The following is a 16663-nucleotide window of genomic DNA, read 5'->3' as shown; positions in this document are numbered from 1 at the left end:
TTTCTTATATAGGGGACCACCAACAGTCTTCTCTGGGCTCTGACCTGTACCCAGAGAGGGCAGGACAACCCAGAGAAGATCCTCAAACTCTTTCCCAACAGTCTTTGGGTTCCGGAGCAAAACGGACCAGCCAGAAAGGCTTCCTTTTGTACCTTGTTGTGGGGTGGTGGTCAGCTTGCATTCTCCAAAGGCTAGCAGAAGGCCATTGCTGGGAGATGCTACTGAATTGGAGAGGCTTGGAGCGTCAGCTCGGGAATCGTTTGTTTGGTGTTCAAGGACCAGCCTTACCAAGAGCAGAAAGATTCATTAGCAGAGGGCAGGCAAAGAGAGAGCCATTTTAGCCACTCAGGGCCATCCTGTGACCATGTCCGTGCTGTCCAAACCTTCAGTGCCACCTTAGATGGCAAAGTAGCTTATAGAACAGTTCCACCCATGCACAAGTTTTTCCCAAGGGGCACACAGAGCATGATGTTGCTATGCTCAAAAAATGTCATGCCGGCGACCAGACTCTTCAGAGCTCTACTCCTCTGCCATGAAACGTAGCTTCTGGTGTCCATCTTTCCATTATATTCAGTTCTGCCATGACAGTCACCTGAAACATCAACCCAAAGACCAAGGTCTCCCTGATTTTATCTCTGGCCATTGGACAATGGAGGAAAGATGAGTGTCCTCAACTGAAGTCTTTGCAGAGGCTATTGCCTTCCTACTCCATAAGTGAACTGTTCTGACTCTCTCTCTCGTGGTCTATTTAAAGGGCTTCACAAACTTGAAAATATCACTTCTTGTTCATGTGAAGTTAGCGTCATAATTGTTTCCTTTTTACAGCTAGGGAAACTGAGGCTGAGAGAGATGAACTGACTTGCTCAGAGTCACACAAAACAAAGACAGTTTTTGTTAATGTTGTTTCTCAGACTTATTGGAGGTCCAACTCACCCTGGCATTGTCAGAAAAGATGCATCTTGCTCTGTCTCGGAAGCCCCTGGTACTTCTGAGACCCCAGCAAGGCTATGGGGTGCCAGAACAACCAGACTGGTGCACATCTGCTCAGAACAGCTGAAGGTGTAGTCATTTCAGTCATTTGCAAGTCCAACTCAGGTCCCATCTGCTCCAGGAAACTTTCTAGGACCAGGTCAGCCCTCAGGGCTTCCATCTTCTTCTAATAGTTCAGAAGGCTTATTAGGGGCCCCGTAGTTTAGGAAGGACATGAAATAATAATGATTATACTGAGGATGATGACAACTATTATCATTAATTCATTTACCCTTCCAGCTCTAAGGGCCAAAATGTATGGGCAGAGGGAGCTTCCTCACCTGGGAAGTCCCTAGACCAATGAAATCATAGGTTCAGTTCCTCCTCCTCCTCCTCCTCCTCATCATCATCATCATCATAATCATCATCATTCCCATTTACCTGGAGCTTTAAGATTTACCAAGCACTTCACATACATGATCTCGTCTGATCTTTACAACAGCTCTGTGGGATAGGTAAAATTATTATCCTTATTTTAGAGATGAGAAACAGAGGCTGAAAGAGTTGGGTGACTTACCTAGAGTCATATAATGAATCAAGTTTCTGAGATAGGATGTCATCTCAGGGGTTCCTGACTCTAGTCAAGAGTTCTCCCCCTATACAAAGCTGCCTCTCCAGTTAAAGCTGAAGAGCATCCAAAGAAGGATAACCAGGATGGTGCTGAGGAGATTGGAGACCAAGCCAGACGAGAATTAATGCAAAGAGCTGGGGATGTTTCATCTGGAGAAGAAAAAATGAGGGAGAATATAATCACCATCTTCCTTCCTTGGATGTCTCCACCTCCTCAGTAGCAGGCCCCCCCCCCAGATGCCCCTGCCCCACTGCCCTCTTTTCTGATTGGGAAGGTCCTGACTGGGACACTTTCTCAAGACATCCAGGCCATGTTCACTTCACCCCAAGTTCCATCCTTCACTCTCTGGACTTCAGCTCCTCACAATAACCCTGTGGAGGTGCCCTCTCCCTTGCTTCCTCCCCTAACCTTTTCCCATGCCCTTTTATTTCATGGCCCAAGAGAATACAAGATACTTGAGGGTAGGAGCTGCCTTTTGGGCTTGTATGTGTATCCCCACTGCTTAACTGGCAAGCACTTAACCTGCCTGATCTATTTATCTCTATCTATAGATCTATCTGTTTCTATCTAGCTATCCTTCTACCAACTGATCTAGCATCTATGTCTTTCTTTCTGCCTTTCTATATGTTGATCTATCTTCATCTATTTTTCTGTCTGTCCAGCTATCTAACTATCTATTTGTCTGTCCATCTGCTATCTGCCTATCTAGCTCTCTATCTGCCTGTCTGTATCTATCTATCTGTCTTTTTAACCCATTTGCCTTTTTCCCTATTTATCCATCTGTCTGTCTGTCTCTGTCTATGTCTACCTACTACCTATCTATATCTTTCTGTCTATCAATCTGTCTGTATCTGTCCATCTTTCTATCCATCTATCTATCTTTCTTCCTTCCCCCCTTTCTTTACTTCTTTTCTTTCTTTCTTTACCTCTATCCATCCATCTATCTATCTATCTACCTACCCTCTCTCTCTCATATATATGAGAGAGAGAGAAAGAGGGAGACAGAGAGACAGAGAGAGACAGAGAGACAGAGAGACAGAGAGACAGAGAGACAGAGAGACAGAGAGAGAGAGAGAGACAGAGAGAGAGAGAGACAGAGAGAGAGAGAGAGAGAGAGAGAGAGAGAGAGAGAGAGAGAGAGAGAGAGAAGGAGAGGGAAAGGAAGAGAGAGAGAGAGCCAGAGAGAGAGAGAGCCAGAGAGAGAGAGACAGAGAGAGAGAGAGAGACAGAGAGAGACAGAGAGAGACAGAGAGAGACAGAGAGAGAGAGAGAGAGAGAGACAGAGAGAGAGAGAGAGAAGGAGAGGGAAAGGAAGAGAGAGAGAGAGCCAGAGAGAGAGAGAGACAGAGAGAAAGAGAGAGAGGGACAGAGAGACAGAGAGAGAGAGACAGAAAAGGGAATTTGTGTGTTGATTTGATCAATCAGGGATTTGAAGTTCCTTCCGTTTGGGTCAATCAGCAACCATGAAATTGATCCCACAGGCACTGCCCCCCTGGGTGGTGCCAGGCTAATTGCAGAACTGGGATCGGTTCTTTTTCTTACTAATAAATCTAGCTATTACCAGTCTTGTGACTTAAGTGTTAATTACTATTTTGGCGACCACCCATTCTAACCATTACACTATATATATATATATAGTACTCTCCTAACAAAGAGGGATTGGCTTTGTTCTGCTTGGCCTCACAGGTAATGGACTTGAGCTTTCTGCAAAGACAAACGTCCTACCCAGAAGAGCAGTGAAGCAGGTTGGCTGCTTCTTGAGGCTCTGGCTTCTCCCTCCCTGGAGCTCTCCCAGGAGGCTGCTATCTGGGGTTTCAGACTGGCTAGCCTGAGTGACTTCTGAGCTCCCTGCCAACCCTGACACTGATAGCCACAGAATCCCCCTGGTTCTTAGCCTCTCTTCTGCCTGTATTGATGTCAGGGTTAGGACAGGGAGCAGAAAGCACCATTGCCCTGGCAGTGTTCACTGGCACTTCTATCCAGATGGAACCTTGGCTCAACTAGGCTACTAACTAAGCGGCAGCCAGCAAGCAAATATTGCTGGTGTGTTTTGTAAGGTTTTTCTTTATTCTGAATTTGACTGATATCAGCAAACACAGGCATTTCCCTATACAAAGACAGAGAAGATTGTCTATCAAATGGTAAATCTCCATTATGGATAACTGCTAATATAGGAACATAAGATTATAGACCTTAAGATGGCAGAGACCTCAGAGCATTAAGTCCAATCCCCTCATTTTACAGATGGGGAAACTGAGGCTCTGGGAAATGAAATGACTTGCCCAGGGTCACTGATGAAGCAAGCATCAGCTCCTCTGCCTCCAGAGTCGCTCCTTTCCATCCATACCTTCTTGTGTTTCTCTGAATTCCTCGTATATGTGCTTTTTTTTACAACAAAATAAAACCCTTCTCCCACAATTCTTTTAGCATTCCCCAGTCAGTGGGCATCCACTTTATTTCCAGTTTTCTTTCTGTTTGTGCTACTAAATAGATTGCTGCTGTGGATGTTTTGGTATTCATGGGACCGGTCTATCTGTGATTTCTTTGAGTTGTTTGCTCAGCAATGGGATCTCTGGGTCAAATGGTAACTTTCCCACCATAATCCCAAATTGCTTTTCAGAATGGTTAGCCTTCACTGTGCTGTAGATATAGATGGATCTGGTATGAAAATAGAAGAAGAAGAAGGAAAGGCTTTAGTTGCAACCAAGTAACAGTAGCCCTGGGATCTTGAATGTCTGCTCAGTAGATAGAGCACTGAGCCTAGAATCAAGAAGACCAGAGTTCAAATCCTGCCTCCAAAATTTACAAGCTATATGACTAGGCAAATCACTTACTTTTCCAAGCCTCAGTTTTCTCTTCTTTAAAATAGGGATAATAATAGCCCTTACCTCCTTGGGTTGTGGTGAGGATCAAATGAGATAATAACTCTAAAGTGCTATGTAAATGGTATCCATTATAGGACTGATTATTATCACTTATGTCTTCGTGTGTATACCTCTTGACTCCTCAATAAGATTGCAAATTCCCAGTGGGCAGGACCATGCCATTTACTTTGAGTGTCTTCCCTTCACCCCCTACCCTTCCTCACCCTTCTAATTTGGTAAGACCTAACAAAGTCCTTTCTGTGCTTTGAGATCCCAGAGTAGTCTCTAAAGCACAGTGAGGCATCTAAAGGTTTCCGGTAGCTGCTCCAATGAGAAATCTTGTATTCCTTGTCTCGGTCCCATCCACTTAGAATCACAGGATTCAGATCATTGGGTTCAATTCCCTTATTTTACCTTCTCAGAAACTGAGGTCTAGGGGAGCAAATTATTTTGATCCCTCAGTAGTCTTTGTTGTTGTTGTTCAGATGATTAATCACGTCTGACTCTTCATGACCCCTTTTGGGATTTTCTTGGCAAAGATACTGGAATGGTTCACCATTTCCTTCTGCAATTAATTTTACAGATAAGGGAAATGAGGTGCTCAAGGTTAAATGACTTGCCCAGGATCACACAGCTAGGAAGTATCTGAGGCTGGATTTGAAATCATGAAGATGAATCTTCCTGATTCCAAGCCCAGTGTTTTATCCGCTACAAACATGCAAATGGAGGGTTTGGGGGTCTGGAGTAATTTGGGATTGGAAACAGGGATTTGAAGCCCTGTCTAATTCCAGATCCAGTATTCCTGTACCACTCTTCTTGGGTTAAGCTGAGGACTCCTCAAGCTCTGACAGCCTGAGACTCATGACTCATAGGCAGAACTCCAACAACAGCAGTGGGTGACTTTTAGGAAGTTTTTTCCCCAGACTACTAACATTTAAAGGGTTCAAAAATTGGACACTTGCATCTTTTCTGCCATGCGAAAGTCACTACAAAGCTAATCTCTTCCCTTTCACCCCAATTAAATTCATCTGACTTGTTGCTTGAGTTTTTTACATATCGTGAATTATGAAGATGATTTTAGAGCCTGTGTTACTTGCCTTGGGCACCAAAATTGCTTCTTATGCCTCTGGTCATGGGTTCTTAGTACTATGAGTGGGAAAGGACTTCATCTTGGTCAGCTCTTTCATTTTATAGATGAGAAAACTGAAATCCAAATGATTTGCCCTGAATTACACAAATAACCCAGTTGGATTTGAACTCAGGCCTCCTAATGAATATGACTCCTCTGGCTCAAGGGAAAGAGCACTGGCTCTCACTCATGGTTGGTCCATCCATGATCCATCCAATCCAAGGAATTTGAGTCTGTTTCTCCATCTCTAAAATAAGGGGGTTGAACTAAGTGGTTTTGAGGCTTCCTCCAGGCAGGATCTATGATCTTGGGTTCAAATTCCAGCTTTGTCACTTAATACTTTTGTGACCAGGGGCCAGTCATGATCCCTCTGCACCACAGTTTCCTCCCCTGTAAAATGAGGGGATTGTACGAGATGACCTCTAAAGTCAAGTCCTTTCCATCTCTCAATGCATGATTCTCTGAAGATATTAACAACTCAAAGGGGTTGGTAAATGGTAAAGAAGGATCATGGGTCAGGACTGGAGTGGGCTGGGAAAGCTCCATGGACTCTACAGACCTTGAGCTGAGCCTTAAAGGATCCTTGGGGGGGGGTGCTGGGGTAGCTAATCCAGATGTTTCTAAGGGCTGGGTTCCAGCTGCCCCATTCCTTTACCCTTTATCACTTAAACCCTTAAAGCTCTCATCATTTTATCGGCTCTGCAGTTTTCCTGGGTGTTTAAAGCTCCACCTGCCAGCTCCTTGTCCCTGGGGATGGATGGCTCAGTGCTTCTCAAAGGCCTGGGACGGGGCAGGGAAGGGAGCCATCCTGGCCTGTGCACCTGCTATCGAGAGCTTTCTTCATCTTGGGGTGAAGAAACAGTTTGTCTGGGCTCACATCACCCCTCTGAGACTCTCAGAATCTTGGCTTTGGAAGGGGTCTCGAGTATCATACCCAACAGGAAGTCATCTGGTCTTTCCCAGAAGATCTTTACTGAACACTGTGAGCTCTGAGCCCCCATATCTTTGATCTGTCAGGTAGGGGGCAGGGCTGAAGTCATCAGGGGAACAGAAACACCTGGGCAAACTTAGCTTGAAAAAAGACTTGGAGAACACAATAGATTCCATGAGGTTTTTAATGGGCTCTCTTGGGGAGGAGGGATTTAATTTGTTCTATTTAACCCCTAGGAGCAGAACTAGGAGGAAGAGAAAGAAATTGCAGAAAGAAAAATCTAGACTTGATGTCAGGAAAAACTTCCAGACAATTTTGTTGTTGTTCAATCACATCCAATGCCTCATGACCCCATTTGGGGTTTTTAGCAAAGATGCTGGAGTGGTTTGCCATTTTCTTTTCCAGTTCATTTTACAGATGAGGTAACTGAGACAAACAGGATGAAGTGACTTCCTTGGGGTCACACAACCGAGGAAGGGTCTGAAGTTGGATTTGAACTCAGGAAGATGTCTTACTGACTTCAGGGTCAAAACTATCCACTGAGACAGCTGGCTGCCTCTCAACAATTATAGCTGTTCAAAAATAGAATGGATGACCTGGAAAGGTGGTGGAGTCCCTTTCCTTGGGGGTGGATGATGATGATGATGATGATGATGATGATGATGTTGATGTTGATGATGATGACAATGATTTTGGTGAAGATGATTTAAAACTTAAGAGTTAACTTAACTTAACTTAAAAGTTACCAAAATGATTTCCATATGCCAACTCATTCGATCCTCACAAACCCCAGTTAGGTAGATGCTATGTTACAGATGAAGAAACTGAGGCAGATAATGTTATCTAACTTGCCCATGGTCACACATCTAGAAGTGTCTTTGGCAAGATTCAAACTCACACTTTGCTGACTCTAAGTCCCTCCTTCCATCTATGGGGCCACCCAGTTGCCCCCCTCAAAAGGAGGCTAAGTGACTTCATCTATAACTTACATTCTTAGAGCATCTTGAGGGTAGTGAAAGGTTTGCGTGACTTGCCCATATGCATCAAAGGCAGAACTCAAGCCTGGGTCTTCCTGACTCCAAGGCTGGCCCACCTTTGTCCATTATCCCACAGTGCCTCTCTTATTGTCCAGGAGCAAGATGGAAGTAGACAGGGCTGCTTGCCAGACCCCGAGCTCCTGTAAGCTAATGATGAAAAGAAGAGTGCCAGAGAAGAATTCTGGGTTTGCTAAAGTAGATCCTATTCATGGTCCAGTCCAAAGTGGGGGAGAAAATTTGTTCCTGGGTCATAGCAGTAATCATGCCCTCCCAATGTCACCATTGGAGCAAGACAGGCTCTTGGCGAGGCAGCATCTCTCTAGAGCAATGGGGCTAGGGTAGCTTCAGTAAGGAATCTTGACTATTTCCTAGGGAACCAATTTGCAATTGGTACAGAGGATTTGGGGGCCAAAGGTATTGGCAGGACGTGATGACTTCAGGGAGTGTTCCATCTCCAAGCTTCTCTGACAGTTGGAAAAGAACCTAAAGAACTTCATCCAAATACCCTCCTTTTAAAAAGAAGGAAACTAAGGCCCAGCAAGGGGAAGTGTCTTGCCCAAGGCCACAGAATAAAGAACAGAGCCGGGATACACAGTTACAGGGAGACTGGTTTCAGTTTAATATCAAGAAACAATTAGAGGGGGCAGCTGGGTAGCTCAGTGGATTGAGAGCCAGGCCTAGAGATGGGAGGTCCTAGGTTCAAATCTGGCCTCGGACACTTCCCAGCTGTGTGACCCTGGGCAAGTCACTCAACCCCCCATTGCCTAGCCCTTACCAGTCTTCTACCTTGGAGACAATACACAGTATTGATTCCAAGACAGAAAGTGAGGATTAAAAAATATAAATGATTAGAACTGTTTCCAAATGGAATGGAATGATCCATAAGACAATGAGCTCTCCATCACTTGAAGTATCCCAATGAGGTCTGTAACACCCATCTATCAGGAAATTACAGGGGACATTCCTAAGCATGTATAGTGTGGACAAAAGGACTGCTAAGGTCCCCTCTAACTCTGACCTTCTATGATACTATAATTCTATATTACCGGAAAGCCCCTGTTTATTTCCTGAAGGAAGTTCTGAGCAAGCACTTTCCATAAAATGAAGCTGGTTCTTGTCTTTTCTTCCTTTGTCTCCTCAGACAATTCTACGCATCGTGGTCCTCGGGATCTGGGATTATATTGAAAACAAAATCGAGGTAAGACTGTTATCTCACCCATGGTAGCATGATATATCCATGGTGGGGGGGCAGGGAGGAGGGAAGAAGGGAGGAAGACAGGAAACATTGGGAAAGATAACTAAAGGTATCTCTTCCCTTTTATCATTGGACATAGAGTTGGGGGGCTCTTAGAGCAGCAGAGTATAATTCTAGAAGATAAAAACACTTGGAATCCAAAATGGCAAAGCTAGAAGTAACAGAACCTAGTAACAGAAGCTAGAATACATAACACTGAATGTTGAATCGGGTAGGTTCATAAGAATTTGGAAGCTAGGGGGCAGCTGAGTAGCTCAGTGGATTGAGAGCAAGGCCTAGAGATGGGAGGTCCTAGGTTCAAATCTGACCTCAGACACTTCCTAGCTGTGTGACCCTGAGCAAGTCACTTGGCCCCCATTGCCTAGCCCTTACCACTCTTCTGCCTTGGAGCCAATACACAGAATTGACTCCAAGATGGAAGGTAAGAGTTAAAAAAAAAAAAAGAATTTGGAAGCTAGAAGACCTTAGAACACACAAAGAAGAGCTAGAAATGACAGAATCTAGAATACAGGATGTCAAATTTTGAACCTATATGGGTCCTTAGTAGAAAAAACCTTAAAGATGAAAGAACACAGAATGCCAGAGAATGAAGACTCTTAAAATAGGCAATGTAGAAGGATGGGAGCTTAGAATACAAAATGGCAAAGCTGTACGAAGCAGAACCTCGAATACAGGATGACAAATGTTGAATCTGGAAGAGTCATTAAAACATAGAACGTTAAAGCTGAAAGGATTTGGGAAGTCTAGCATCTTTATTGAGGATACTCAAGCCTGGAGAGAAGTCAGAGATTCATAGATTTCAAGATGCCTTATCCAGTTCCTTCATTTTATAGATGGAGAAACTAAGACCCAGCAATATAAGTGATTTGCCCAAGGTCACACAGCTAGTCAGCATCAGCTGTGGAATTAGAACCCTGATCTCTTTACTCTCCTACATTATACCATTTCTCATCCCTTTTTTCAACTTTAATGTAGTCATAAGAGGACCACACTTCCCATCAGCCACCACCATGTTTGGCTCCAATCAGGAATGGGCAGGTAAAAGGCAGTTTCTTTAGTAAGGGAACTAGAAGAGAAATGTCCTCTCTGAAAAAATAATATTGGGGGCCCAAAATGTAACCTAAGGCTTATGATCTTCCTTCTTTACATGGCTCATACTACACCTGACATATGGTAGGTGCATAATAAAATACCAATTAGCTGATTAGCTGATGAGTAAATGGTCCTATGATCAGTAATCTCCAAGAAGTCAGGTAATGGTGCCTACACAGTAAGACCTTTTCTGCTTCCTTTAGGTTACTCTGTGTACTGGTTTTGAGACACAGACCTTAAATAGCCTAGTGCTGATAATAAAGGTCCAAATGGTTAGTACGGCAAAGGCCTCAAAGGCCATCTCACCCAACTCCTACTTGAGCAAGAATCTCCTTTCCAGCATCCCTGAAAGGAGTTCATCCAATTTCCAATCAAAGACCCTTCCATGATGGGCAACTCATTACCTTCATAGCTAGTCCATAGTTGGATATTTTAGAAAATTCTTCTTTGCTTTGAAATAAAAATCTGCCTCTCTGTCTCTGTCTCTGTCTCTCTGTTTCTCTCTGTCTCTGTCTCTGTCTCTCTGTTTCTCTCTGTCTCTGTCTCTGTTTCTGTCTCTCTCTGTCTCTGTCTCTGTCTCTCTGTTTCTCTCTGTCTCTGTCTCTGTCTCTGTCTCTCTGTTTCTCTCTGTCTCTGTCTCTGTCTGTGTGTGTGTCTCTCTGTGTGTGTGTCTCTCTGACTCTGTCTCTATCTCTCTCTGAGTCTCTCTGTGTCTCTGTCTCTGTGTCTCTGTCTGTCTGTCTGTCTCTCACACACACACGTGTGCACACACACACACACACACACACACACACACACACACCCAAAACCACCCCAAGGCATACATATTGATTCTGAGTTTTGTATCATGACCCCCTTGGGGAGTAGAGAGTTATGGCTCCCTCCTCAGAATAATGTTCTTAAAAGCACAAAATAAAATACAGAGAATTGCAAAGGAGGAAACCAAAGGTTCATGAAAATAAAAGCATCTTTTCCCCCATCCAAGTTTGTTCACCTCCTGAAATCTAGCCATGAATCCTTTGGTTAAGAATCCCTGCCCCGGGGGTCACTAAGGTCTCTAGCAACTCTAACTACTAGAACCCCAGTATCTTAAATGCTGTATCTCTTCTTTTTACATGACATCCCTTAAGATGTTCGAAGACAGTTACACCTCTCACCCACAAAATGTGCCCTACTCCACGATGCCCTTAGGGTTACTTATCACTGATGGACAATTACCCAACCTAGATTGTCAGTGCCCAGCCTTGGCAAAATGCCCCAGACAATCCCAATCAATTCCAAGGAATGGCTCAAATCAAATTTAATTTACTTTCCTTGAAAGATATATGAGGGACAGCTGGGTGGCTCAGTGGATTGAGAGCCAGACCTAGAGATGGGAGAATCCTGGGTTCAAATCTGGCCTCAGACACTTCCTAGCTGGGTGACCCTGGGCAAGTCACTTAACCTATGTTTGTCTAGCCCTTCCCACTCTTCTGCCTTGGGACCAATACAGTCTTGATTCTAATATGGAAGGTAAGGGTTAAAAAAAGAAAGATATATGAAAACATATAGGATACAAGGACTGTTGGGAGATGCCAAGGAGAGGGCATTTGTCAAGAGAAGGAAGAAACCAGGTTAAGGACGTCCCCTCAGTCCTGGGAATTGTTGCTCTAGCTGGAATAACAACGAGTTGTGGAATGGGCACAGATGGAGATTCCCTGGGGAAAAGTCTACTGTAGGTGAAAGGAGGGATATGGGAAGTTTATGTCATCAACACATCCAGCAGGGAGTGCAGCAAGCTGGGATAATCAACAGAATCAGACAGAGGAAAGATGGCTTTTGGGTGTATTATGAATCCAACCGGCCACTCTGTGGTGGTGATTAGAGAGGACATGTCGGGAGAGTGTAGACAGGGAGGCTAGAAGCAATGGTGGGTGACATGTCTGCAGGGGTTGGGTTTGGGAGAGTTTTCACTACCCAATGGACAACCTGGTGATAAGATTTTCTGAACTTAACCAGGCTGGTTCATGGTCAATAGTCATTTTGTCCATATCCAAGGCATTTGCATGGTGGGACCTGCCAGAACCTTCATTCTGCCGCCATCTTCTTCAAGAACCTGGAGGCCCCTCCATGCCATGATAAGGCAATGGAAAAGGATTTTGATTCAGTAGAAATCTTAATGCTATAATTAATAATAATATAGTCCAAGAATCTATGGTTTTCTCAGTATGGAAATTCCCTCCACAAATACAGATTCTGGGATGCCATATACTCTTTTTCAAGAACTGGAGAGATTCCATTAGTGTAGAGTAGCTCCCTCTGAGAGACATTCCCTCCTCATGCAGCTCAGCATCTTCTGTGTCTTTTATAGTCTTAAGAAAATTGTCTAAGGTACAGAGAGACACAGCCAAGATGTGTCAGAGGCTGGATTTGAATCTGGGTCTTCCTGCCTGTCAGCCGACCAAACTGCCTCTTATAATAGTAGTTTTTGCTGTTATGAATTTTACTATGACTATATTTAAAAATCTTTAGCTTCTTAGTATCAGTCCTAAGACAGAAGGGCAACAAGGGCTAGGCAATTGGGGTTAAATGGTTTGCCCATAGTCACATAGCCAGGAAATAAGTGTATGAGGTTAGATTGGAACCCAGGACCTCCTGGCTCCAGAGTTGGCACTCTATCCACTATCCTACCTGCCCCCAGTTCAATAGTATAATTTAGGGTAAAAGTAAGAAAGAAATTTTACTCCTTTATAATAAGACATGAGCAGCTAGGTTGCCTAGTGGTTAGAGTATTGGACCTGGAGTCAGGATGACCCAAGTTCAAATTTTACCTCCAACACTTACTAGCTATGTGATCCTAGACAAGTCAACTAACCCTGTTTGCCTCAGTGTCCTCATTTGTAAAATTAGCCAGAGAAGAAAATGGCAAATCACTCCAGTATCTGCCAAGAAAATCCCAAATGGGGTCACAAAGAGTCAGACCTACCTAAAACAAGTGGACGTTACAAGACATAGTAGACATGGGGATCTCCCATTTCAAAGGCACATTCACACACCTTCCCATCTGATCATTGGCCAAGTCGATTAAGTAGAAGAGAGCATGACTAGACTACTGGACTCTGAGTTCCTTGAGGAGCGGAAGTTTGTCTCAGTTCATCTTCCAAGTTCATTGAACAAATACAGACTGAATTGAATTGAATTTGCTGGGAATTGCTACTCTTGGGTTCCTAGGTTAAACCCTGCTCATGTGAGCAGTGAGTCTTTGGGTAAATGACTTCTTTACCTTTTCTGAGTCTCAGACTCTTCATCTGGAAAGTCTCATCAGGCTCTAGATCACTAGGATTCAGGAACTTGGTTGGTAAAATATTTTGACACTGGTATTTCTTTGTAATCCTGCGTATTTTGTGGCATGCTTTTGTAAGCAGAGTTCTCTTGCCTAGACTGCCAGAGGTGGGGCCCATGATCCTCAACAAGATTAAGGACTCCCTAGGCTAAAGGAATTACAGAGTCCCTTACCAGTCTACACCTGTCTGAGTCTGTGAATGGGAACAAACTCATAAAGATAGTGAGTCAGTTAAGGCTGGTGTTCAAGACAGGGAAAGATCATTAAGAGCTGAGGTAGCCAGGGAAGACTTCCTGGAAGAAGTACCTAAGGACTGGAAAGCCTGGGAAAAGGGAGCATAAATTCCATTCTGGGGAAATGGTAATAACCTCTTGAAGACTTTTTTTCTAGATATTATACTGGGAACAGCTTGCCCCTTTGCTGAACACAGATGGCACATACCACCACCTCCTCCCAGCTAATCTGGACAGCTCCAGGTGCTGACTGAGCTTTTCCTCCTCTTCCTCCTCTTCTTTCCAGGTGTTTGATGGAGCTGTGATCATCTTATCCTTGGCTCCCATGGTAGCATCCACCATTGCCAATGGTCCCAGCAGCCCATGGGATGCCATCAGCCTGACTATTGCCCTCCGAATTTGGAGAGTAAAGAGGATCATCGATGGTAAGTACAAAGCTGCAGCCCATGGAGAAAAAGATTCTTCTGGGAATGGAGGGTAGGAGGAGGACATCGTCCTCTCTGGCAGCATAAAGTGCTCCCCAGAGGTCAGTCCTCTAGTCAACTGAAGATCCTGTGCCTTTCCTGACTGTCCTCAGTCAATAAGTCATTCAACAAACATGAAGCATCCCTTTGTGTACCTGGGCACTGTGCCTGGTACTAGAAGAGACTCGCAGATAAGATAAGAAGTGGCCCCTGACTTTGGGAATTTGCAGGCTAGGAAGGGGAAGAAGAGACATAAATACAGAACCTTGCCACATACTCCCATCCAGAGAAGAATCTCCTAGAACAAGAAATTTTAAATTACATGATTATCATTTTAGATATGTGCAAAATCAAAGGGAGAATCAGGGAAGACTTCATGGAGGAAGGAACCCAATGTGGATTTGGAAGGATGTGTGGCAATAAATGTCATAGGATCAAAGGTACAAAGCTATAAAGGATCTTAGATTCCAAACTCCCTCCATTTAGAGATGTACATTTTAAGGACATTGACAGGCTGGTGCCAGCTAGAGGGTATTGTGGAAAGAGATCTGGACTTGGATTTGGGAAGACCCACATTCAAATCTTGCTTCAGTCATAAGCTGTGTGAGCCTGGGCAAGTCACTTTGCCTCTGTTCACCTGAGTTTTCCCATCTATAAGAAGGAGATAGGAATAGCCCTTACCTCACAGGATTGTCATAAAGGTCGTAGAAGCATAGATTTAGAGATAGTAGGGGCATTAAAGACCCTCAAAATCAACCCCCTCATTTTACAGTTAGGGAAACTGAGGCACATGGAAGTTAAATGACTTGCCCAGGCTCACACAGCTAACAAATATCTGACATAGGATTTTGACCCAGATCTCCTGACTCTAAGTCCTGAACCCTAAGCCATGTTGCCTCTTGGGTTATAATATGTGGTCTCTGAGGCCCTTTCAGACTCAGATATTTCATAATTCTAAGCTCCAAGAACAATTTAGTGTCAGATCCTGAGTTCAAATCTTGCCTCGGATATTTACTCACTGTATAGCCAAAGTCAAGTTACTTAATCTCTCTGGGCCCCAGTTTCTTCATATCTAAAATGAGAAGTTGGACTCTAACATCTCTAAAGCCCCTTCAGACTCAAAATCTATGTGTCTACAAACCTATTAGGGATTACAAGCTTGATTGTCCCCATTTTCTAAAGGAAGAAATTGAGTGTTAGAAAGAAGTAGCCAAGTAGCTAGAGGATGAGGCTTGGAGCCAGTAAATCTAGCCTTTGAAACTCACTGGCTATGTAACTCTAGGCAAGTCACTTATCCTGTCTGCCTCAGTTTCCTCAAATGTAAACTGAGAACAATAACAGCAACTACCTCCCAGAGCTGTTGGGAGGATCAAATAAGATGTTTGTACGATGCTTGGTCAGTGCCTGGCACACAGTAGATGCTTGCCCACAGCTGGTAAACACAAGAACTAAGGCTGACAATTAGGCTTCCCGAGGCTGAGTCCAGGATTCCTTCAGCTGAACTCCACTGCCTCCCTGATGGCCCCAGTCCTATTCGACCTCTCTCAGCCAGCCCATCACCATGACAACTCCTCAGGGAGCCAGAACTCTGCATCCCGCATCTCCTACACCTGCTGTGCCCAGATGGATGCTTAGACACTAATGGAAGATAACAGCTCTCATCTTGACCACTCTTCCCAGATGTGCCTTTCACTTTCTCCCCCTGACATCCCTGCCCCTCTTGAAGATTCCTGGTAAAAAGATACACTAAGTGAACCTGCTGTTAATCCAAGCACACACGAAGGGGCAGCCTTGCTGTGTCCTTCCTAGGGAACCAAAAAGGCATCAGTAACCAGAGGGGATGCTTGGAAGCCTGGTCATGCAGATTAATCAAGAACAAGAGAGAATGAGAGCTGGAAAAACTTGTAGGTCATCTTATCCATCCAATCCCTGGACAAGAATCCCTTCTTTAAAAAAATTAAAATAATAATAACAAATTTGAAATAGATTTAAATAAATTTAACAATTTTAACAAATTAATAATTTAACAATTTATTTAAAATATAAACTTATCTGATATATTTATTTAACATAATTTAAAATGAAATAATAAAGTTTATTGACATTTTTTATTTCCATCCCCTCTAAGCCTTCCTTCAAATGGAGAAAGGTTCAGCAAAACCTATCAATGCACTACAATAAAACTGATATTCTCTATATTGATGCTCATGGGTCTCTGCCTCTCCAAAGGAGGAGGAGATGTCTTCTTACATCTCTTCTTTGAGGCCAAGATTGTCCTTTATATACTTTTGCAGCATTTAATTACAACTTGTTTTGTGCTTGTCAGAACCATTGTGTATCTATCATCTTCCTGGTTCTGTTGACTTGGCTTTGCATCAGTTTTGTAAATCTTTTCATGCTTCTCCATGGCCATTTATCAGTGCTGGTCATTTATCAGGGCAAAACAACATTCCATTTTATTCATGTTCCACAATTTAATTGGCTGTTCCCCAAACAATTGGCACTAGCTTTGTTTCCTGTTCTTGTCACCATGAAAAATGCCTCCACAAATATTTTAAGGTATTACATATATATGTTTACATATCAATATTTCTATATAGTGTAGACAGAGCTTTCCTAGAAGCTCTTCTATAATTGCCCTAACAGATAGTCATCCTGACTTTGTCTGAAGCCCTCCAATGAGGAAGCATCTCTGACTGCTCAAGGTTGTCCATTCTATTCATTCATCCTTTCATT

At 43.6% G+C, this 16663-nt stretch overlaps 1 protein-coding gene across 2 annotated transcripts in view; it reads left to right on the top strand.

The window, feature by feature from the left end:
- The window catches only part of TMEM266 (transmembrane protein 266), a 146343-nt gene that overhangs the window by 82657 nt on the left and 47023 nt on the right, over nt 1-16663 (top strand). For both annotated transcript variants that reach the window (XM_056796939.1, XM_056796932.1), the window contains exons 6-7: nt 8703-8759; nt 13750-13888. In XM_056796939.1, the coding sequence (XP_056652917.1) occupies nt 8703-8759; nt 13750-13888 (196 nt within the window). The remainder of the gene's footprint in view (nt 1-8702; nt 8760-13749; nt 13889-16663) is intronic.

The sequence above is a fragment of the Monodelphis domestica genome, chromosome 1 (assembly GCF_027887165.1).
Source record: "Monodelphis domestica isolate mMonDom1 chromosome 1, mMonDom1.pri, whole genome shotgun sequence".
NCBI classification, from domain to species: Eukaryota; Metazoa; Chordata; class Mammalia; order Didelphimorphia; family Didelphidae; genus Monodelphis; species Monodelphis domestica.
This window is presented reverse-complemented; position numbering and strand designations above follow the sequence as displayed.